Below are 24578 nucleotides of genomic sequence, written 5' to 3'. Positions count from 1 at the left end.
GCGTTGCAACTAGTCAGGTCAAGAGCAATGCAGTATACTTTCTGAGTTCCCGGGAACTCCTCCCACTTTGTCGATAAGCAAACAACCATAAGCAAACCAAGGGAGGCGGGTCAAACATGCCGTTTGGGAAATGTTAATTGTTATGCTCTTGGTCAGACCAAGTCTCGAAGAGATTTGAAAGTCGATGATAATCAGGCTAGTGGAGTGGTCTTTTTATTTAGAAGTCTCCACTAAATCCTGCTTGTAGAGAGTTACTTGTGCACAATCCCTGGTGCTGAACAAAAAGATTACGTATTTTTTTTAAAAAGGTTCGCACACTCCGCTTCTTTTTATTCACTCATTCATTGGCAATGACGTTTCGACCTCTCTGTCTTCCTCAGATTCACTAACAAACACAGCCTTGACACATTATCTACAACACCTCAAGCCTGTGTTTGTTAGTGAATCTGAGGAAGACCGAGAGATCCACTAAATCCTGCACCTTCTCAACCGATTAGCGGTGACCTTTCACTACTTCAATTAGTAGAATACAGTGTAACACAGCGTACACTTTGTGTTATGTCATGTGATCCTGTCTCTGCTTACCTCTCATCCACCTTGATGCAGATGACACTCTCTGTTCCAATGCCTAGAGCAGCAGCTCCTTTCTTGATGGAGAAATGGCTCTGAAAAAAATTCAACATAGACGTGTGTATAATTAATGGACTTTTTGTATGGAATTTCACCTAAAATGTTACAATAACACATGAAACCTGTATATCATGACTACAATCTTAAATATGCCTTGTATTATTTAAGCCAACATTTATTGTCAAAAATATGTGAAAAACTCTAACCTCCTTTTCATTATTCAAAATTATGTTATATTATAAATGATAATTACAAATTATCAAATCAATTATCAATTATCAGATCTAAGCGCATCAACATAATACTCTGACATACAAACATGTAGAGACTGCAATAAAACCCCAAACATCGTCCAAAAAAAAATGTGTAAAGAAGGGTAACATAAACTTTGCCTACATGCTCGGAAGTGAAGGCTGCTAGTTTGGGGATGGAGGACATTCCTTTCTCCTTGACTTCAGGGAACATCTTGAACCGAGCCAGCAGCATGGCGTACATGTTGGATATGGCGCCCCCTGTAGGAGTGAAGAGTAACAGACAGACGGCGACGGCCTCCATCATTCCCATACCAGAGAGACGCTTGATAAGGTAGAGATGTACAGAGTTTCTTCTGGAAGCCATGTGGTGCAAGGTAGAGCATGAATGAGGGTGAGGGGGTACTCATCATATGACAAAATGGCTTAGGGGGTACGCAGGACAAAAAGGGTTGGGAAAAACTACCCTAGGAGACTAAGAGACTAGGAGAATGAATGGAGTTCAAGTCACGCCTATTTAGGCAACCAGACTTGATCCCACTGTGTAACCTTGGTGACACATGGTGTGATTTATCTTTTTTACCATATTGAAAATGTTTGCCCATACAGTACCACAGCCACAGCCAAGTGATTATTATGGAGGGCAGGTCATGGAGACATTACATTACGCAGCCTGCCTCAGCCAATGGCACTTTACATCTGCTTGGCTAATGTCCCTCCGCACAGAACAGCCTAACAATAGGCAGGCAACTCAATCAGTCATTTTCTAAGCATTTGCATTCACCTCCCTCATACCTGCACAAATGGATGAGTATGTGTGTGTGCGCGCCCGCACACACACACACACAACATGCCCTTAGGCACACACATATGCAGTTCCTACTCAGCCACACACACACACACACACACACACACACACACACACACACACACACACACACACACACACAAAACATACCCTTAGACACACAAACATGCAGTAGCCTACCTACTCAGCCACACACACACACACACACACACACACACACACACACACACACACACACACACACATACACACACAAACACACACACACAACATGCCCTTAGACACACAAACATGCAGTACCTACTCAGCCACACACACACACACACACACACACACACACACACACACACACACACACACACACACACACACACACACACGCCCAATTCCCTGTCACCATGTCCTTCTCCCTCCCCTAATCTGTCTTTGTGTAATCGTTCTGTCTCCGTATAAACTGGCAGAAAGACAGCAATATGCAGCGTTTTGTTACAAACACCACAATCGGCAGTAAATCTTACACACAGTTACCATTTTAGCAAGGATCCAAAAAAAAACCAACCAAATAGGTTGACACCAAGATACCGGTCTATTTTTCTTTTCGGCATTTGATGTTGGAGCTTTCTCACCTTGCTCTGAAAACATGATGATGGACGTGAACTGTGGCTCAAAATATTACATATCCCACACGTCCCTCATATCAAGTGTGTGAGTGCTAGGGATTGAGAGAGGGAGTGAGCGAGGGAGTGAGCATGCACAGGGATCAAAATGGAGGCAGTGTGAAGGACAGACAGGCGGACACTCAGCTCCACCAAAATTAAGAAACAAGTCACAGAGGAGATGAGGAGGCGGGAGTGGGGAGGGGGAGTGAGTGAGTGTGTGTGTGTGTGTGTGTGTGTGTGTGTGTGTGTGTGTGTGTGTGTGTGTGAGAGAGAGAGAGGTAGAGAGAGACAGAGAGAGACGGAGAAAGAGAGAGAGAGAGAGAGAGAGAGAGAGAGAGAGCGAGAGAGAGAGAGAACTAGGGTGTGTGGGTGTCTGAGTTTCTATGTGTGTGCAAGTATGAGCTATGTGTGTAAATGTAAATGTGTGTGAATATGTAAATTACTATTTGTGTGTTTTTGTGTGTGTGTGTGTGTGTGTGTGTGTGTGTGTGTGTGTGTGTGTGTGTGTGTGTGTGTGTGTGTGTGTGTGTGTGAATTTCTGAATGTGCGTGTGTGTGTGGGAATTTTTGAATGTGTGTGTGAAATGCTTGTGCAATGATGTGGGTGGAGCCACAGGCTGGACACGTGATTTGATGACGAAGGAACCGCTCACCGGGAGAGAAGATTCCGTCTCCGCAGTCCGCCCAGCCAATGATGTCCCTCATCTTCTTCAGCGTGACGTACTCCAGCAGCACAAAGACCGGAGCCACCTCATAGGTGAACCTGTCCCCACCCAACCCAACGGCACACCACACCACGTGATCTTACACTTACACAAACTACCAACGCCCCCCCCCCCATGCCCACTTAGAAACAACTATCCAAGAGTTTCATGTCTGACTCCCTCCCGCCCTTCATTCAATGTTTCACAACCCAACCGCACACATCACATGACCTCACACTTACACAAACTGCCAACACAGCCCTGCCCCTTCACCAACTCCACCCCCCCCCCCCCCCACACACACACACCTCGAGAAAATTATCCAAGAGTCCGCTGGCTGACTTTTCTTTTTTTTTTCTTCATTCAGTGTTTCACAACGGAACACCACACCACATGACCCACTTACACAAACTGCCAAGCCACACCCCCACCCCCACCCCAAAATTACCCATGAATCCGCTGTGATGAGGTCTGACTTTTTCTCTTTTTTTAATTCAGTGTTTCACAACAGTCTGCACCTGTGGTTTTGAAACAGCGTGAGGTTTTGCAACAGTGCAGCGACAGCAGTGAGGTGTGGGGGGGCTATCACACTCGGGGTGACAGATCATTTAATGGTGCCCTGATGTACTGAAATCTTTTAAGAGCTGCACTTAGTAGGCTAGTGCATTTCTCTCCCTCATCTCAGGCTTCATAATTACAAAGCACAAATAACGCTATTGTTCGTTTTATATGCTGCCTTAATGAGTAGGCCTATCATGTAGACTAAGATTAAAATTGAAGCATTTTCATTCATTTTCCATGATGATTCACACACACACAGATACATTTTAAATATGTATGTAGGCTTTCAATCCAATAGCATCCAATCAGTTTGTTTAAACATTTTTTTTTTCAGAATTAAAATGTGCATGCCTACAAAAACACAAAGGCCTACTTTTATGCTCTTTTTATACCTCCACGCGCGCGCGCGCACACACACACACACACCTCCATTCCATGTTCTTTGTTTATGAGGCCATTCCAAATTTGGGGCAAGGTGTGGAAGATAATAGAATTGGATTCGATTCAAAACGGAATTTTCATAAACGGTTTCTTCTGAAGCACTCCACGTTATCGTAATCGTACGAACGAACGCGCGCAGCGAAGTACTGTATAACCCAGAGGCGGGAAACGGGCGACCTTTTCACCATGTGGTCGAGTAAACAGTAAAGAGACTACTCACATGTTGGTGTTGGCAGTCGATGTCAACCAATCTGCCGCAAGACCGACCATGTCTAATCCAGTGGAGAGCTGATTGAAATACCTGGGGTGTGCTGTAATAAAGACAACGGATGAATTGGGATATGCTTTAATATAGCTCATAGATTGTAATTAATTAGGATGACAAAAAGACATTGTAAATGCTAATGTGTTTTGGTGCATGGTCTGTGGGTTTGATATAGCCAACACCCAGAATCATCGATTTTCACCTGGTGAGGAAGGGCCTGCATGATTACCGTTGGTCATCACTGCCTTTTACAATTATGTTGTGGGATGTGTTTCATTTTAATTCAGTGTTAGGCCTACAAGGTGTAATGCCAGTAGCCTGTAAGTAGGCTAGGCATGCGCAGGCTACTCCACGACCCAAAACACCTCATAGATCCTTGGAGATGGTCACAGCAGTCACAACGTGTTATTTAACAAAACAGCATTATCTCCATCAACAAATACATATTTAAGATTTTAAAAAAAATTGTACTATCTGAACTTTGAGTGTATGTGTCATGACTGAGGACTAGGGTGCAGAGAGAAATACTGTGTTACCTGTTTTAATGGCATATTTCAGTGTGGCTCGACAGCTGACAAGAATGTCATCCAGGCTCTCTGGTTCATCGGAAAGTTCCCAATTGTGTCTTTGGACTAATTCATTGGGGTAGTGAAAATCGATGACTTTCGTTGACCTATCGAAGGACTCCACAATATAGGTTAGCATGATATCCACGACCTCCTGGAGGAAAGTCATTGTCTTCGCATCCCCATCCAAAGCAGGAAGAAGATCTGAAAACATTTTTAGTTCCGTTATTAATAGCTATTCAATTTATTTTGATAAAGTCGACAAATCAGCACAATCCTCTCAGGGTGGAATGAGTAGGCTCCGTGTAACCTTGACAAGGAAGGTCGGGGTGACTGAACATGGATTTTTCTTTCGAGAAAAAAAGTACAATATCACACATTTAAAAGACAAAAGACGGAAACCACATCATCCAAGGCCCGTCATTGGGTGGGCTATATGTAATGTTTTTTTTTCAATAGTCCTTAATTTAAGTATTTAGATAATATGACTGAAAGAGAAAAATGTCAAAATAATAAGAAAAAAAACACTATAGGCCTAGGCCTGGACCAGTTCATGATTTTAAATTTCACTTGCAACTAAACATGTCTTCTGGGGGGAAGGACTATACATTTTAATATTGGGTAACGAGACATGTACCTGTTGAGTAGAGCTCTGAGAAGCCAGTGGCCGCCTTAGAGCAATTACATGGTTTGTTACAACCGCAGGTCTCAGCCGGCGTCTCCTGCTCTTGTTTGGTCTCTGGGTCTACTGGTTTCTCGCCGACATTCTCGCCGACATTCTCGCTGACATTTAGCAGCGCTTCGGTGAAAGCACAGAACAATTGTTGTGATACATTTAATAGCCTAATAAATAAGGAAACCTTGATTAACAGCTTAGCTTTCTTCCAAAAGCAAAAGCCCTACAATTACGGCTTCTGTTTTACTCAATAGCCTACGAAATATTAATAAAAAGCCTAAACGAAAATCATCAGTGGATAATGTCAAAAGAACCTACCACATAATTTCGATCCAAGACCACCGGGAAATTTCTGGGCCGCTGCCTGACACCATGCTCTTGCTAAACAAATAGGAATCAGAGCCAAATGCAGGGACAGGGCATCAACAGGAATTATTCCCACCACAATAGCACAACGAAAACACAACAATTAATGCCAATAGTCGTCCATACTCTGTGCAAATACGCCAATAAAGAAAACGAAATCGAGTCTTAATTTTGTTATCACATGTTAACCTTGAGCTGGGATATTTTTTTGATGGGTTCAATTTCCCAAATACGTTATGAGATCAGCATTCAATATTCCAAGACACAGACAGAATGTGATGTAAAAGGGACTATTTCGCACCGCTAAATGTTTTTATTTATTTGTTCGAACACTGATTATTTCCCTTTACTTACGTGTACTGGGGCTTTGGCTGCCGGGATTTTCAGCATTTTGGCCACCGAGAGACCAAAACCCGTGAGAAGCCATTGCAGTTAGACGCAACTAGGAAAGACGGAGACAGATAGTGCCCATCCAGACGGAAAAACGCGCCAGGGGGAAACGGGAGCTGTTCACAGATGTGGTGCTGAAACCTTCCTGGCGACTCCTCTGTTTGCTGTTACAGATCCAATTGAGCGTTCAAAGGAAAGACGAACAAGGCATTCGGAGTGTTGCCCCCTTCTTCAGTCAGGTATCCTCCTGTCTCAAATCACGGTCGTCCACAGGTACAACAAAACTGCGTGGTGTCTGCTGTGAGCGCAACGCGTATTTAAAAAGAACAGCCACTTTCCCCTGGCAGCATACTTTCCAAACGGACAATGCGTCAATACAATGAGATGGATTGTATGAAATGTCTTTCAGCCAGTCACTGGCTTAAGACAAATCCAAAATGCAGACGAATAAGGCAAAATCAAGTTGATTTACGAGTAATTTAGTGGTCTTAATAGTTTCCGGTAAGTGCCAGACGCCGATTTATCAGGTCATATCATAGTCCAGCATGCAAAATATAGCGAAGGATTATAATGCCATTGGGGACGATAAAGGCGTCGTGTAGCGTTGCGCTAACCCAGTTTCACGTCACCAACAGAAATTCCGACGTGATTCTCATCATGACGAAGGGCGTTGCGTGCTGAGTCGTGACCACACAGTAAGAATACTTTCCCCCTCCTGTCGACTTCTACAGTTCGGGAATGGAAGAAACAGTCCAAATTGAAAATTCATCTTTCTGTCGGCACGTGGCTCCAAGAGAGGAACTGGCGCTCGAGATTTTACAGTCCAACCAAGACAGTCAGTGCGCGCAGCCGGGTTGACCGCTCCACCACGAAGCGCAGTATCTAAACTGGGTTAATGGAAATGGCTTTCGCTCCCTGCTATTTTTGAGCGCACCCCCAAATGTTGAATGGGGTGTTACTTTCTGAGAAACTGCCATAATTGGAATCTCACTCACATATTCCAAGCAATGAACTGGATTTAGGCTACGCACGCAGGTCTTATATTAATCGTGGTCACTGTCACTATGACTTGGTCCTTGCACCCAGACGAGTCAAAAAGACGCCCGTCATTCACAAACACACAAAAGAAATGCATTAATTTATTGCCACCCTGCGCGCACTAGAGGGCACACCACGCCTATTACGCACGCGCGTTTCATATTGGCCACCGTCGTTACACATAGTTCCTAGTAGTAGAGTAGAGTAGAGTAACATTTATTAATCCCGAAGGAAATGTAGGTGTCTAGTAGCATACATACAGAAAATATATATTATTTCACATTAAACATTCAGATATAAAAAGTTTCTCATTGCAATAGTTGTTACTGATTGTTGGAGGAGGGATGAAAGGGGGGTGGAAGGGGGGGGAGGATTTATGCGGTCCAGTCTCTTTCGTTGTGTTCTTCTGAGTTGTTAAGTTAAATAGCTGGATGGCCCTGGGGACAGAGGACTTACGCAGCCTGTCAGTCTTGCAGGGAATGGCGAGGAATCTGTGGCTCAACAGACTTCGCTGTTAGTTGCAAACTGACAACATTAACCAGAAAAAATAGCACAAGGAGCAGACTTTTTCCACTGTGCGGAATGGGTATGAGTACATCCTCATCAAGCTCGCCAACAGGGCTGTCCCACTTGGCATTTGCACCTATCGTTCTGTACATTTCCTGTGTACTTTATATCTGCACGTGGTGTACGTGCGCTATGTTTAGGCCCTCGATTGTGAGTCGTTTTGGATCAAAAAAAACATCTGCCAAATGTAATATAATGTGTGATTGACAAAATACTTATTAATAGTCTCAAAGGCCCAACAAAATGACCATATGGGGTGACTGATTAAAAATAACCACTGAATTATTCATAATATCATACAATGCATAATGCCATAAAACATAAGAGACACATGCCTACAAATGACAATCAAATACTACAAAAGACAACAAAGAAAAGCATGTTTGAGATTAATTTTTCTCTTTTCTCTTCTCACACGCAAGCACGCACGCGTACACACACACACACACACACACACACACACACACACACACACACACACACACACACACACACACACACACACACACACACACACACACACAAAAACCAGAACGGCCATATGTAATAAATTACAAACTGTATTTTTAAAAGTCAAAAATAACATCAGAAATCTACAAACAAACCGTGATGAATGTGAATGTTATGGCCAAGATTCTGTTCTGACAATAATAAGTACAGTATAGTCAATGAAGCCAATGTGCTATTAAGATTCACACTCTGAAATGACAGGCATTGTGAAATCATACACAGCACTCTCTTGTGCATGAAAAGGATATGTACAGCACAAACATAGGATCATCAACAAGACAGAGACACAATTCTTTTCTCCATCTATTTACAGTTACACATTTTGACGTCTGACCAGCATCATCCACTTCAGACATAAAACCTTTTAGTAAATAATTAGTGATTAAGGAACAGAGAAACATAAAATATATTACAAGAGAAAATGTGCAGCGAGTGAACAACTGTACAGTGCACAAGGGATTCTGACTCAGATGGTTCTTCACTTAAACATTTTGGGACTAACCATCATTTCATAGTAATATACAAATGGCAAAAAAATCAGACTGTGACAGAGGCCAGAATCCTCTGCATGATGTCAATATCACACCAATCATGACTTAAATAGATCCCATAAGTGGATTGCTCAGATATTGCATCATTTACAGAAAGATGAGTGTAGCATTAAGGTCTTTTTTTTTTAGCTTGATGATACAAAGGACATATTTTGATCATCTTCATTCATTCAGTGGCAAGATCTAACCCATTCGTACAACATTCTGTTTCATTTCATTCCATTCTTACAATGGAAACCAATACAGCAGGAGCCACTTATTCTTTCCACCTCCATCTGCATACCATGCAATCTCCATAGGACTTCCAATGTGTTATTATGTGGGTAAGGAATGGAATTTGCCCAAATCTTGGAAAGACCTCGCATGGTGCAGTCAAGGAAACACGGTGCCACATCAGTGCCTCCTACTACAATACACACAGTCTACATGTAAACATGTACAGAGGTACTGAAAAGAGAACGGCTGTGTTGTCTGATTTTGTGCAGACGTCAGTTCCACTCGGTGAGAAAGATGGTCGACAGCAACGTTACACCGTCTCTCTCTCGCTCGCGCTTCCTCTCTTCTCTCACCCTCTCGGCGTCTCTCACGCGCACACATGCACAGACACATCTTTCCCAGACCTGTGCCATACACGTACAGACGGCTAGTCAACATTGTGTGATGAGCCTCTGTCTCTGGGATGTCTTCCGTAAGAGTTTCCTGTAGTCGTAGGGGTTGTCACCTTCCTCACTCTCCGCGGATGGCATTTTCTTGGGAAGCGATCGCCTGTCATCACAGAGTACATTACATCATAATTACACGAGGGAAGAATGAATGGATGAAAGGAATGAATGAATGAAGCAGTGGGTGAATGACTTTTTAAAATTATACTGTCCCATTTTTGGAAATAAGCTTATAAGCTTAAATGATTGAGTTTTACCTTTTTCCTGTACTTTAAACTGTATGGCAGTGCAAATTTGAGTCCTATGAGACCAGTTAGCCGCCAGCCGCCAGTTTCTCTGCCATACTCAGAGAACGGTTGAAAGTACAGGAGAAAGGTAAAACTCAATCATTTAACTCAAGGAGAGGTGTAAAATAAGCCTATTTCCAAAAAAATAGGACAGTATCACTTTAAACACAGCACTACAGCTGGGGCACAAGTGTATAGGGAACACAGTTAATTTTGCTGTGCCAATCCACTCACTCAATTTCACACTCCAACCTTCTTCATTCGTCACTCTTCCACTCTTAATTCAACACAGTTGATCTTAGTCTATAAGTGTAGCATTAACATGGCAACATTTACTTTGCATACATTTTTGAAGTGTGAAAATACAGTGGACCCCACAGGGAAGCTAGAGGAAGCTAACATCACTGAGGAATCACAGGGGAGCCACGTTTAGTCAGGAAAAAAGAACGGGAGCTCTGGAGAGCCAGAAGAATGAAGCACTTTCTGGGGCGTTTCACATACGTTACGGTGGTCTTATGGCCCATTCATCATTTCTATTGTAAGAATAACAACAAAACCAAAACCAGCCCTTTCCTTTCCCCACTCCCATACAAAAGAGATGAAAAAGTCTGACAGACAGTGAAACACTGTAGATACGTATTGTATTGTGAGCACCTGTTCATGCAGTTGAATTTCCATTTACACTCTCTCTCTCACACACACACACGCACACGCACTCGCATACACACTCACACGCACACGCACAAACGCGCGCGCGCACACACACACACACACACACACACACACACACACACACACGCACACGCACACACACTCACACGCACACGCACACGCACAAACGCACACACACACACACACACACACACACACACGCACACAGATAGATGCATTGCACAAATGTGGTAGAAGTGCACCCACATTCGCATACAGTACAAAACACGCATACAGAATGTGTTGTAGGTCAGACAAATGCACCTTGAGAAGAGACAAGATATTCATCATCTCCCACTGTACCCGCATACAGTACTGTACCTACCGCTTCTCACTGGGGGCCACGGGAGTCCCTGGTTCAGAGAGGGGCCTCTCTGCACTCCTGGAGCCCAAGGATGTGCCCCTGTCGTCGGGTAAGGGAGCCGGGGACCTACGGGGGGACAGGTCCTGGTAATACTGGTCGTCCACGTTTGGCAGCTTTCTCCCACTACATAGTAGTTTTAGTGTGGAATTAAAGCATAATATAATGTTTTTAAAATAGGTGTTTGTGTGAGACACCATTGGATCACGCTACATGCTCTGAGGAGGGCCACGCTGCATGCATTTTGCTGTATGGAAATAATACAGTGATTGACTATAGGCAATGTCACTCTGCACTTTGCAAAACAAAGGTCACTTTGTAAAACAAAGGTCACTTTGTTTTGGACAGGATTGTGTACAATTGGGTCCATTCCATTCACACACAGTTGCATGCATATTTTCATCATTTCCTTGAGTAAGTTATCACTTCAAACCATGCACTGTTAAAGTTTTAAAGAAGTAAGGGCCATGCAGCAAACTTTATTTCAATACTTTAAAAATATGTTCTGAAATATGAAAGTAGTTGTATGGGTGCGGACAGAGTAATTATCTTTTGCCTTCCCCTTCTCCTCAGTTCAGAGGCTGACTGTAGGCCTATGTATGGCACTTTGGACTGTGAGTGAGACTGATAAGGAGCTCAAAGCTTTGGGCAACATCAACTCCTTCCTCATTAGTCTCCAGCTCTCCTTCTGCCCTAAAGTACACTGTGTATTTATCCATCGCAGCTGGGGTCAAGCCATGGGTGAAGCCTGTGTGGCCTTCGCCACTATAATGCACTTGGATGAATTCCCCAGACTCAGGCTACTCATTACTGTTACGTACAGTACATATTTTGCTGCGCCCTAAGGCAATTGGAGGCGAAATCATTTCATTAAAAAAACAATAATCTTAGTTATACAGTACCACCGCCTGCCTGGGCAACAACTTTGCACTGCACTTAAATGAACTTGAGACACTTATATGAACCCCTTATGACCCTATGTACAGAAGCTCTGCACTGCTTCAGTCACTGTAATCTGTACCTAAAACTGTATGTGGCCTTGGAGAATAGTGATACTAAGACAGTCAAAAAAGATGAGGCGCACACAAGGCTTGTAAGTTCAAAATGTGTATTGTGGCCAACAAATTACAAAAGAAGTCATCGGAAAATCACTGGAGCTACAGACGTTTCGGACCTAGTCCATTATCAATGTGTCCAGTCCAGGTGAGCAGTCGCACCAAGCAACACACGATTCAAAGTTAAGGCGCAGACGCCAACCTTTTTTGGTTTCCTTGCTTTGAATAATAGCGACAGCTAGCTGTAATACTAACGTGTACCAAAAATGTAACGTACAGTAACCTCAGTTTGCAAGCCTTAGGTTATCTGAGGTGAAATCATCAACAACAAAAAACCCACACATCTGATTCTCTCAGAAAAGGAAAAACACGTGCATGACTTGATAAAGCCGTCACGATGGCGTCAGTGTGCAATTACGAGTGCGGGGGTGGACTGTCATCAGGCATTACTCTGACAGGGGGTGACACAGCCAGCCACTAGAGTTCTCCCTCCGCCTCATGAGCTCTGGCCCCCTCACTTCTTCTACCCAGTACACATTGCAGTGCTCATTCAACACTTAAGAGTGTAGTATCGCCACTGCGGGTGTTAAATGCGAGTCTGTAAGTGCTGAAATAACACAGCAAAGTGTACAGCGCACTACTGTCTCAGGTTGACAGGCAGCCAGCTAGTGGGGGCGGACAGGGGCCACTGACAGCTGTGGCCGGGCCCGGGACAAAGTCATCTGAAACGGCCCCACCAACCAATAGAATCTAAGGAGAACCCGATTCTGAGCCCGCCCTCTAACTGGGCCCGGGAAAACAGACCCTTTTGTCCCACTGACCACACCACCACCCCCTTGTCGGCTTTCCTGGGGGCAGATGTTGGACGGCTGGTTGGGAGGTCCAAGGAGGCGGCTCAGAGGCATCAATAAAGCTTATTACTGTGTTTCATAGCAGGCCGAGCACGGAACTAAGGCGCCATTATTTCAGTTTCGGCTGAATTCTCTTGGTCTTGGTGCTTGTGCCTTGTGTGTGGTGTGTGTGTGTGTGTGTGTTTGTGTGTGTGTGTGTGTGTGTGTGTGTGTGTGTGTGTGTGTGTGTGTGTGCGTGTGCGTGCGTGACTGTGTGTTTTTTTGTGTTTGTGGGTATGTGTGACAGATACACGCAGACACTCATACCTTTCCTCTAGTGATTTGCCCATCGCTCAAGCACTTCTCTCTTTCTCTATCTCTCCCTCTCTCTCTCTCTCTCTCTTTCTCTCTCTATCATGTGCAGTCCATGTGTCATTTCCCTACGACACCCACCATTTTCCCTCTCACCATCTTCTCCATCCCTCTTCTGCCTGTCGTCTCTGATTGTGTGCTGTTTTTCTTCTCCCCGGCTCCTCTATTGCTCAGAATGACATACAGCCATCTCTTCGTCTCTCAGCTGCACTGCTCTGGGTAATTTCATACAGCACAGGAGTGGGCTCTTTGTCTTCTTCTATACAGAATCTATGTCCTCTGATGGGACCATTACCGCGGGTTTAGTTTGTGGCCCTAATAAGTGATTATGATGGTTTAATGATGATGATATGGGGCCAGCCCTTCATTTCGGCTGTCATGTTCATAATGTTCACCCAACCAGCCTCTCGGGGAAGGACTATGGAACGATCGTCTCTTTCTTCCTGATAGCACCAAAACAATGTCTTGCTTGCTTTTCTACAACTATTTTTCTGCCTTTTGTGAAACGCGTGCCACACTGGTCTGGCACCTGTGATTACATATTTAGATGTGCCTCTTTCATCTCCAGTTTGGCTAGCACTCATAGAAGCTCTCAGACCTTTGGTTCTATGAATAGAAGGACATTTACCATTTCTTTCTTGGCCCCGGCCTTTTCCTTTCCTCTTCCTGGACAGTCCTCTGCAGGAGGGAAAAACAAACAAAAGAGAGGAGCTAATTACATTTCAGCACAAATTAAAAACACAACACCTCTAATGTGATTCATAAACACATACATTCTTGAATATTCCGTGCTGTAGGCTACTGCCTGAAAATGGTTAGGGTAAAAAGGACTTTGGTGGTGGAAGAGTTATGCAGCTTAACACAGGGAGTCCATATGATCCTCTGCTTCTCTCTGAGTGTAGAGGCTATTTTAAGCCTTGCCTCTGTATTTCAGCAGCACTACTACTAAAGACACACTGTGAATAATAAAAAGGCTCCCTCAATCATGTGTCTTTATCAGGCATGTGATGGAGTGCCCATCACTAGGGATGTGCCAGTGTTCTGACTGCCATGCCGACGAGCCTGACTCCTTGACGACGAGGTCGGAGCACATGTTTGGTACCCCAGAGACTTCTCCTTCCCTTCTCGACAAATAGAACCGGATTTGAAGTGTAGCCTTCTTCCATTTGCTACAAGGATTATTCAATAAGGCTGATGCATGTCACTGCACATTATGCATCTGTCAAAAAAAATCCTGAATTTTAATGAGTCCGAATTTAGAGGATGGAGTTGAGGGTTTTGAAGGCACACACCTGTGCTGGACTTACGTGAATAAGAGTGTAATATGTGGAATCCTCCGGTGTGTTCAGTGTCTTTGGTTTCTGTGTCCGCCGGGGAGTGCGTAACTGCTTGTCCACTAAATACACAAGAGAAGACAAAAAACAATAAATTAACAGGAGTCTATTGTTAACAACAGTGCCAGCCTCTCCTACTTTCTCATTCATCAACAGTACACATGGAAACAATCAATTCCTGTAGAAAGAAATGTCTCTGGTAAGACATGAACACAGACAATCATTGTCTGTCAAAACTGCCTATTCTCCCCCTAGAAGAGCTGGTAGGAGAAATAGCAATTTCGAAGTTTTTACACAATGGTATGCACAGGGGAAAGGCTTTTCATCCAAGCCAGCAGAAGAATTACCACTGAAAGACTGCTACTGGTTTAGCTTGGGTGTTTGGAACCTCTTGCATAGGTTTTCAATTGGCTCCTCTCAAAGACGTTGCCAAAGAAAAAAAAGCGAGCAAGCCTTTAAAGAGGGACAACAAAAACACTTTTCAGAACAACAAACACTGCTGACCTCATTGTGCTGAGGTCACAGCCAGTGACTTAACTTCCCCACAGGCAGGTTTTTATTTTTCATTTTATTTTTTGACAGAAATCAATAAAAAAAATCCCCTGCCAGTCACTGTATTTTTATTGACCTTACCTGGTCAGCTAGCTGACAAGTCGATTTCAAGCTACATGTGCACGGATGAGTGTATTGTAGACTTCCAATTACTGCCATAGAGGGTCAGAGGTATAAATAGCATTTATCTGTTCTATCTCGTTGTTGCTTGCACTCTATATTTTGGGAAATATTTTCGCACACGGTTAATCTCAATTCTCGGATGACCACATTTCCTCCTGAATTACTGTTTAAGCCCAGGAGAACGACAACAGATGTAATTAATCAATGCCCAAGCATGGCAAACGAGTTAAAAAGAGACATGTTTATTGTATAAGCTTTGTGAAAGGTTGAGAGTGAGACTTGCCTGCTCTGAGGCAGGTAAAGGCAATTCGGGGGCACTCACTCACACGCTTGGCCACTGTAATTGCTGGAGCACTTTCAACTGAAATTTGATTAGCATTTAATGACCTTTTGCATAAAAGAGCAATGTGATTGGCATTCAAAATGGAAATTATTACTCTGATGAATTTCATTGCAGAGGAGCGAGTGAGCGACAGAGCGCCTACAGGTAATCTGGTTACATGTTGAATTGTTTATTAGCTTATTATGCTAAATGCGTTAGAGAGGCACATGTGACTATAGCAAAACAACTCTGAACTTTCAGAGAGAATAAAAAAAAAAACTGATATAATATGAGTGATGGGTGGCCGCATGAATCCCCACGAACTGGCCAATCAGATATTTCTTAGCATAGTTAAGGAGAATTACATATCCTCTATCCTCTAAACTATTTTTGGAATTACATTAAGTCTATGGCCGGATATTAGTCATTTCCTCAATTAATCCTTGAAGCCATGAGTCCTTATTAAGTGCTCAAAGTGCCCTGAGTACACCCTTTACATAGAAAGAGCAAATAGATTTCTCATTGTTATATTTTTGTTGAAATAGATTGTCTGAGAGAAATGTTGCTTTTTAGATCTAAAAAATGATCTTATATATGAATGTTGAACGATGATGTCTCTGTTTTAAGATGTGAGCTGATGTCTTTTGCAAAAGATGTTGACTTCCATATTGTCACCATGGGTACCATCCGGAACCTCCATACAGTTAAATGCTGCTTACTTTATTTTGTCTTTTATACAATAGTTAGATCCGGTCGAATTATTTCACAAATTCTGATTGGACAAGAGGCGTTCTACACGTCACTAGGAGTGAGGGTATCCTCCAACACTCTATGAATGACTCTTCACATCTAATAATCACTCCGCGACCAAAGGTACAAAGTAACCGTTACACCAACATTCCATTCCATCATTCCACAAAATACATACATAAACAAGCGAGAAGTAATCGAGGAAGTTGACAGGTAGCCTAGAGAAGAAAAAAAGAATAGCTATGGACGAGTTTATCATTCATTTCGATCTGAAGTATGAATCAGATGAGGAGGAGAGGGAGGAAAGGGCAAACATGGGGGTTACGCCAAACATCGGAACAAGAGCTGTCAAATTAACCCCGCAAGAGTTGGACTCAATAGAAAATTTAAGCTGGCAAGAGACGAAAACGGCTGTCAGTAGGCTACTACACCATGACGTTTAATGAAGAAATGAAAAATCACAAAAATCCGATGGAGAGGACCAGAGACAACAACAGAGGAGCAATGTATGAAGAGCCCGGTAATCCCCTCTGCCCAGTGGCCTCCCTCACGAAATACCTGCAGAAGATCCCGGCAGATGGGAAAGCGTTTTACCATCATCCTAGGCGGCATGTATCTCCCACAGACGATGTTTGGTACACCACTGTTCCAGTTGTGATAAATCAACTGAGCCAGATGCTTCCACGTTTAAGTTTGGAGAACGGCATAAAGGTGCGCTACACCAATCACAGCTTAAAAGCCACGGCCATCCAGAAGTTGTCAGACGCAGGACTTGCAGCAAGGGAGATCATGGTAGTGAGTGGGCATAGGTAAGCACCTAGCATCTAGGCACCCATTTCACACCTATCTATTAATTAATTTTGTTTGTTTGTTTAATGTCTCGCTATGGCATATGTTTTTTTCTTGTAGGTCAGAGAGCTCTCTTGCGAGCTATTGACGCCCCTCTATGGAGAGCAGGAAGCGGTGGAGCCATGTAGGCCTACTTGGAGACCATCACCAAACTGGAGACCATCAGCAAATAACGACAGCAAAATTAGATCAGCAGCAGCTATCCACCTGTTTCACCCGACCATCTGTTTCAGACTGCCAGGCAAGCCCCTTTCTCAACGTCTGCACAATTGCAGGGAACGTTCAGATCAACGTCTACAAATAGGCAGACAGCGACGTGGTGCGCGTTGCGCAGCAATCAAAGACAATAACTGGAACTATTTCCCTGAGCGGAGGAACAAGCAAATAAACAATCAAATAAAGTAATTAAAATGATTTAACATTTCTTTCAATTAACTAATTGTGTTGGCAAAGGAACTATTGTATAAAAGCAATATAACGCTTGTGGTCGTGAGGTTGTTCTGGGACACCCTCACGGGTGTAATTACCTACAGCACTCAGCCTGTGGCTTCGTGCCTGCGGCGAATCACACCCGTGAGGGTGTCCGAGAACAACCTCACTCCCACTCGTGTCATATTGCTTAATTGGAAAACTGTTGTAGAGCATACAGACAGTAGTACTCAAATGTGTGTCTCAGTTAAACATATCTTCTACAGTAGTGTTTCCCAACCAGAGGTACGTGTACCACTACTAGGGGTACGCGAGCACGCCTCAGGGGGTACGCAGAAAAATGTAATAATGACAAATATATTGAGTGTAGTCACATTGGGATAGAGGAACAGAACATGAATGAGGATGAGGGGGTATTCATCATATGACAAAATTGCTTAGGGGGTACGCAGGACAAAAAAGGTTGGGAAACACTGTTCTACAGTATACAGAATATTACAGAAATATATCAGTCTGGCTTGTAAAAGCAGCAAAGGATAAGGCCAATCAGGGTTACAGATCCAGACACAATAATTCCGTTTGGACGAGGGATGATGATCCCTCCGATAACATAATACCAGCTGTCAGACAGAATTTGCTGATAGTGACAAAATCAATATGACACTGAATTTTCACTTTGGACCCTGGCTCATCAGTCTTAAAGCAATAAGACACGCCATCCAACCAAGACAGACCGTCCAGTCCAGAGTCAGATCCCAGACTGCACTGGGAGTTACTAGCTCATGACGCAACCCGTGTCCCAAGAAGAAATGCTTTCCTGTTCTACCACTTGACATCTCCTTCTTTCTCCCCGTTTTTTCCTCTCTTGATATGATCAGGGGCTAGGGGAGAGGAAATGGGAACTTCATTCCATGATAACATCTTAGCTGGCAGGGGGTACTGACAGACAATAACAGTAGGCGAGCAGTTTCAATCTGTCTCTGCACCTGAGGCGACGGAGACGAGATGGAAGTATTGCGAGGAAAAAAACAAAGGAAAACCGACTTGTATGTACAAAGGAGAATTGAAAACCATGTGTGTCATCTCTCTACAGAGTCTGTATCTTAACAAAACAATGGTAAAATAAAATATATTACTTTGAGCTTCCATTTTTGCACTACATTTACAATAACCATGGCATGCCATTTAACCTCTTTCAATGATCTTCTAATTTACCTCACTGAAAGTCGAGTCAATATTGTAGGTTGATGTTTAATTACTTAAACACTCTGTTTCTATTTCCTTATTCAATATACTGTTATATAATAATAATAACTGTAATATAATGCTTAGCAGTGTGGATTTAAATAGCACAGGCACAGTCTCATTTCTGCTTGCAATGTAGTTCCAGTGCATCGTAGATACCAAAAAACACGCCCAATAATGATGTGCCATGCTGTCTGTCCTAGAGAACATCAGTAGAGCGTGCATGTTTTTACTGCAGATAGAATGCTATGTCACTTGTCACTCCTCTTGAAGTTCAACATGAATAAAAAAAAAAACTACTACAGTATTAGAAACAAAAAGGAAGGCACAATGAAACCATGCACAATCTCATAGGGCGGGCACCTTTACACAGAGCTGATGCTAAAACCACGGGGACCCCTGTTCGAGTCTGGATGGGGTAATTTCCTAGCCCTACCCCATCTCTTTCTCACAATCGCTTCCTGTCTCCTCTCATACTGTCCTATCATAATAAAGGCCAAAAAGCCCCCCCCCCCAAAATAAAAATGTTTAAAAACCCAAAAACACACCCACCTGGTGACGGGGGATTGTAGCCATTCACAACTTTTCCCTTCATGAACATGCCGTTGGTGTTCGGATCCATCTGGTGTGCCATGATGATCTCATTCAGTTTCTGTTGCACACTGAAGCACTCCGTTGAGACATACTCAACCTGGGAATCGCAAAAGAACAAGACAGAGCGACTTATAGTGTTGTTCCATCAGGAAAATCAGCGGTATCGTAATATGGGGGAGTAAGGTCAGGGGGTGACCAGAGTCAGATATACTGTATGTAGATACAGCATAAGGCCGGGGCGTCCATTGGAGCTAGTTGCACATATGAGCAGAAGAATTTTCTTCTACGCCACTAAGGGAAACTAATTTCTTTTAAAAATACTTATTTGCAATACCTATTACTTTTACTTCTTTTCTCAGCAGACAGCAATGCCAAGCTGTCTATATCTCTCGTCACCGAAATAGAGTTGCATGTAATACAGATGTACAATTTATCACCTAGATTGATACCAGGGATCTACTGTACCTGTTTGGTGAATTGTTCCAGTTCCTCTGCCTCTTTCTGAGTGTTGGCCTTCATCTGCTTCCTGTCCCTGTGACCCCTGAAGTTACTCTGGATCTTGACGGCCGCCTGCTGTTCCTCTTCCAGCTCGGAGTTAGTCTTATGCTCCACCTCAATATCGGTGAGCTCCAGAGCCTCTTCCGCCTCTTCCGCCATTTCTGTTCCCGTCTCCTCCTTTAGTGTTGCGCATCCCTTTTCTTTTTGGCCGTTTGCCTCTCTCTGCTCCTTCAGCTTCTTCCTCTCTCGGTGTCCTCGGAAGTTGCTTTGGATGACAGTCGCCGCTTTCTCTTCCTCTGGGTCCACGTTCGGTTCCTGAGGGCCTGATTCAGGCAAACATTCTGTGGCCATTTCAACCTCCAGTTCCGATTCCGTTTTCGGTTCCGGTACAGGCTTTGACCCACTACTGGCTGGCGTTGCCTCTTTCTTCTTTGGGATCTTCCCTTCTTCTTGTAGCTTCTTGCGCTCCTTGTGGCCCCTGAAGTTGCTTTGGAGAACAACAGCAGCCTTCTCTTCATCCTCCTCTCCTACGGACCCCTCTCCTTGCACCTTCCCTGCGTCACCCCCACCCTGCTTGGCCGTGCTCCCTTCCTCTTGCACCTCTATTGCTTCTGTGGCCTCTTCCACATCTGGAGAGTCCTGACTCTCCTTGGGGGTGCTTTTCTGTTCTCCATTCCCTCTCCTCGGCAGCTTGCCTTCCTTTTCCAGACGCTGACGTTCCTTATGCCCTCTGAAGTTACTCTGCAGCACCGTGGCAGCCTTCTCCTCCTGTTGCGTGTCTGGTTCTCCTTCAGCTATAGCCTGGTTCTCTCCAACGGGTCCAGCTGGTTCAGTCTTCTCTACTACTCTTCCCGTGGTGGAAGGTTCTGGTTCATTGTCATTGCTGGCAATTGTTGAGGGCATAGCCAGCTCTTCGCCAGCCATAGTCTTTTTTCGTTCCTTGAACTTTTTCCTTTCTTTGTAGCCCCGGTAGTTGCTCTGGAGAACTACCGCAGCCTTCTCTTCATCATCTTCAGCGGCTGCAGTGTCTGAGCTTGCGGCTACACCAGCCGGACCTGAGTTTGTGATGTCTGACACTTCCGCTGTCTGGTCGCTGCCCTCTTGCATGGGGGCAGGGGGTTTGGTGTCCTCCTCTTCCTTCTCCTTGAGTTTCTGGGCCTTCTCCTGCTCCATGGCTTCTCTGAGGATTAACATCGCCAATATCAGCAACTGGATTGTGACTAACACCATACTGTACACCAATGATCGGAGTAAAGTAGGCCTATTTATATTTTTTATATGCGTATTATCATTCATTCTTCACACACTACTGTGATCCAACCTGTTAAATGGGCAAGTAATTACATAGCACAGCTGGAGACTTGAATCTGAAATGTCTATTTCAGACTGAGTGTCCCAATCTGTCTCTGTGTCAAATCTTTCTCCCCCTGGCAACCACAAAGTGAAATAAAATAATTAAGCCTGTTTAACTTACTTTTTCTTTTTGAAACTTTTTCTCTCCTTGTGACCCCTGTAGTGAGCTTGGATTTTGGCGGCTGCTTTATTCTTCTCATCTATTAATGCCTTCAGCACTTGTCTGGCCAGATATCCTCTACAGACTAGAGAAATATTCAACGATCAGTATATTCCAAATGGTAACACAACTGCAGAAAAGTAATTGAAACACCATTGTGATAACTGAAGTCAAAATGGGAACCTACTTGCTTGGAACCGAACAATCCGGGATTCTAACTTGGCTTTGCTTTTGTCACCTGCAACCTGTTTCCGTGCTCGTTGTCCTCGGTACGCTATTGAGAGAGAGAGAGAGAGAGAGAGAGAGAGAGAGAGAGAGAGAGAGAGAGAGAGGGAGGTATACACAAATCAGGTTAAAAATTATCAAAACAAAGTATGCTTTCTTCCCTTGATTTAATTAAGAAATGAGAAAAGGGCTCAGTGTCTGAAGGTTTGTATAATAAACCACATACAACATTTGTAACGCATTCGTTAATATTTAGTTACCACTCAGATAATCATTAGTTAACCATTATTGCTATCATTATTTATCTATAATAATTGTTTAATCAAATAAGTCAGTTGTATTTTGCCGGTTAGTTGATGCTATTTCCTATTAATCTCTCTAGTACCTGTCTTCCTCTCTCAAACCTCTCTCTTCAATCTTGGATTTCATTATTAATGATTCTCTATCTCAAATAACAAGGTTAATAATGAAGAAATAATGAACAAATAGAAAACTCCTAAAATCCTAAATCTTAGTATTTCACAAGGTGTAAGATTACTTAAAGGACCACTTCAGTCAATTCCAATATGCTGTTGTTTTGCTCATGCTACCCTTGACTTGTTGTCAGTACTCGGTGATGCCACATTTTTCGGCTCAGCCCGTTTGTCTACATTTAAAAAAAAATGAACATACTACTCCTACTACGCCTACTCCAAATATTTTCCCAAAAGGTACCACTGTTTTCTAGTTGTCTGCTGATGTTGTATAACCTTTTTGGATGCTTTTGGGAATAAATAAAAAGGTTTTTTTGAAATGTAAACAAAGCGCTGCCCCCATTACAATGACCAGGATCTCTGAAAAGGCTGAAGAAGAAGAAAAAAAAACCCTCAGGTACTGACAAGTCCAGGGTAGTGTGAGCATTACAACTGCATGTTGAAATTGACTGAAGTTATCCTTTAAGTGCTACCAGACAGCCACTCTAGTCTGAAGCCCTCACCTGACTGCAGAACTACAGCACTCTCGTTTCTCTTTTGCAGGGTCATCTTGAAGCGCTTGGCTCCGAGCCAGCCCCTCACGCAGGCCTGCACCAGCACAATGCGCTCCGTGGTCAGACGAGTCATCAGGTTCAGCTGCTCCACATGGTAGTATTTCAAGAAGACCTGCCCAAGACATGTGACCAAAGATCCTCAATAAGATAGCCAAGATAAGTCCTTCTACGCACCACCAATTCAACAACGTGCGATCAGCTGTGGTATCCTAAATGACCTCATAGACATGGAAGCTTAGAACCTCACACATCATATGGAATCCAGAACAAACTCTTTTTGAACTACGTATCTCTTCCTTATCAACCGTCTCTGATATGACTTCTTTGAAAAGGCTGTTGGGATGAGTAGCTGGCTTAAAGTCATACATTCTGAAGTTGACGTATAGATGCTTTTTTGACAATTTAATTAAAATGCCACCAAACCGCAAGACACACATGACAACTTAGGCCAGGACCGGTCATCTGAAAGGCCCTCCCACTCAATAAATACACACACTAACACACACGCACTCACGCATGCACACACACACACACACACACACATACACACACACACACACACACACACACACACACACACACACACACACACACACACTCCCTGGGACCAGGACAACAGATCCCTTTGCCCCTCCCTGTCAGCTGTACTGCACACATGCACCGACAAAGTGGACAAGATATGCCCAAGATATGCCCATAGTATTTACTATACTCCCATACTATTGAAGTTACCTTGGTTTTGCCAAGTGCCCAGTTCTCAAGTTTGGCTTTTTCCAAAATGGTCGCACAGGTCTCCGGAGTTGAAGGTGGTTCTTCGTGGCCCCGAAATGCCAACATATAGTACCTAAACACATTTAATTCCAAGTTCACTATGAGGTAACCAAAGAATGGATTTTCACAATCGATCACCATGTTTAGTAAAAAAGCCGGACTCCCGGATCAGTTTCTTGCAGTTTTAATACTGGGTTAGCATGGCAGACAGACAGACGTTTCGGCCTAAGCCTTCTTCAGCGTCTTTGTTTTTTACTAAACATGAACTTTGCTGTTTGCTCGCACCCGAAGACCTTGTAAGAAACTTTTTGGAGTTGAGCGCACTCTCTCTACAAAAACACAATCAATCGCCAAAAATCAAGGCAGTGACAACTGTAAAAAGTGAAGACGGTGCAACATTTTTGATACATGGATACACTAACAGCCAGACAGATTACATGGACCTCTTTGGCAGTGTTGCAGATGAGGCTGAAGATTTCCAACCCAAAACATGCTCAAAACCCGCCTGGAAGCACTACTGTAAATCCCGCCCAATTGTAGTGATTTCTATGGCCAAACATTTTCTCTGCTAAAAGCCATTTTTACCCGAAGACAGCCATCCTAAGCAGCCCAAGGAAACCGCCCAATCTGGCAACACTGGCAAATCCTTGGCAGAGGCAATAATGATCATCAAGCTTCCTCTTCCTCTTCCTCACCTCTGGATGAAGTTGGGGAATAAGATGCGATGGGAGTAACCCTGGCGACGGATCTTGGCCGTCTCTAGGATGCCGGTGTAGCGCAGCTGGATCAGAACTTTCTCCCGGTCGAACTTGTTGGCCTGCCGGTCGGTGTTTGGTTTGATACAGCGCACAAAGTGGGGCTGTCCCGCCACCATCTTAGACAGCAGGTCCATTAGGGAGTACTACGTACAATAGGAAATCCAAATCGACATAAAGACTTAGACACGTTACAAAGTACATTTTGCAGAGTCAATTCACCACTTACTCTAGAGATTAGGACCAAATGAACTACCATGGAAGAGTTGATACTCATTCAACACTTAGAGAGTCGAATTCAACACATCGCACCTTTCCACCTATTTTCAAT

General features: G+C 43.7%; 2 protein-coding genes across 2 annotated transcripts in view; both read right to left on the bottom strand.

Moving 5' to 3' along the window:
- Positions 1 to 6436, bottom strand: part of gad2 (glutamate decarboxylase 2) — a 29034-nt gene extending 22598 nt beyond the window's left edge. Inside the window, exons 1-8 of the mRNA XM_063206169.1 lie at positions 6281 to 6436; positions 5879 to 5941; positions 5522 to 5683; positions 4855 to 5088; positions 4274 to 4364; positions 3001 to 3110; positions 1027 to 1142; positions 586 to 665 (exon numbers count right to left, since the gene is read on the bottom strand). Of these exons, the coding sequence (XP_063062239.1) occupies positions 586 to 665; positions 1027 to 1142; positions 3001 to 3110; positions 4274 to 4364; positions 4855 to 5088; positions 5522 to 5683; positions 5879 to 5941; positions 6281 to 6353 (929 nt within the window). The 5' untranslated portion in view covers positions 6354 to 6436. The remainder of the gene's footprint in view (positions 1 to 585; positions 666 to 1026; positions 1143 to 3000; positions 3111 to 4273; positions 4365 to 4854; positions 5089 to 5521; positions 5684 to 5878; positions 5942 to 6280) is intronic.
- Positions 6437 to 8513: 2077 nt separating this feature from the next.
- Positions 8514 to 24578, bottom strand: part of myo3a (myosin IIIA) — a 100777-nt gene continuing 84712 nt past the window's right edge. Inside the window, exons 26-36 of the mRNA XM_063206168.1 lie at positions 24188 to 24393; positions 23454 to 23565; positions 22671 to 22833; positions 21657 to 21743; positions 21431 to 21554; positions 19924 to 21136; positions 19417 to 19555; positions 14568 to 14656; positions 13889 to 13938; positions 10968 to 11129; positions 8514 to 9747 (exon numbers count right to left, since the gene is read on the bottom strand). Coding sequence (XP_063062238.1) covers positions 9630 to 9747; positions 10968 to 11129; positions 13889 to 13938; positions 14568 to 14656; positions 19417 to 19555; positions 19924 to 21136; positions 21431 to 21554; positions 21657 to 21743; positions 22671 to 22833; positions 23454 to 23565; positions 24188 to 24393 — 2463 coding nt within the window. The 3' untranslated portion in view covers positions 8514 to 9629. The remainder of the gene's footprint in view (positions 9748 to 10967; positions 11130 to 13888; positions 13939 to 14567; positions 14657 to 19416; positions 19556 to 19923; positions 21137 to 21430; positions 21555 to 21656; positions 21744 to 22670; positions 22834 to 23453; positions 23566 to 24187; positions 24394 to 24578) is intronic.

The sequence above is a fragment of the Engraulis encrasicolus genome, chromosome 9 (assembly GCF_034702125.1).
Source record: "Engraulis encrasicolus isolate BLACKSEA-1 chromosome 9, IST_EnEncr_1.0, whole genome shotgun sequence".
NCBI lineage: Eukaryota > Metazoa > Chordata > Actinopteri > Clupeiformes > Engraulidae > Engraulis > Engraulis encrasicolus.
The sequence above is the reverse complement of the archived record's forward strand: the minus strand, read 5'-3'. Positions and strand labels throughout refer to the sequence as shown.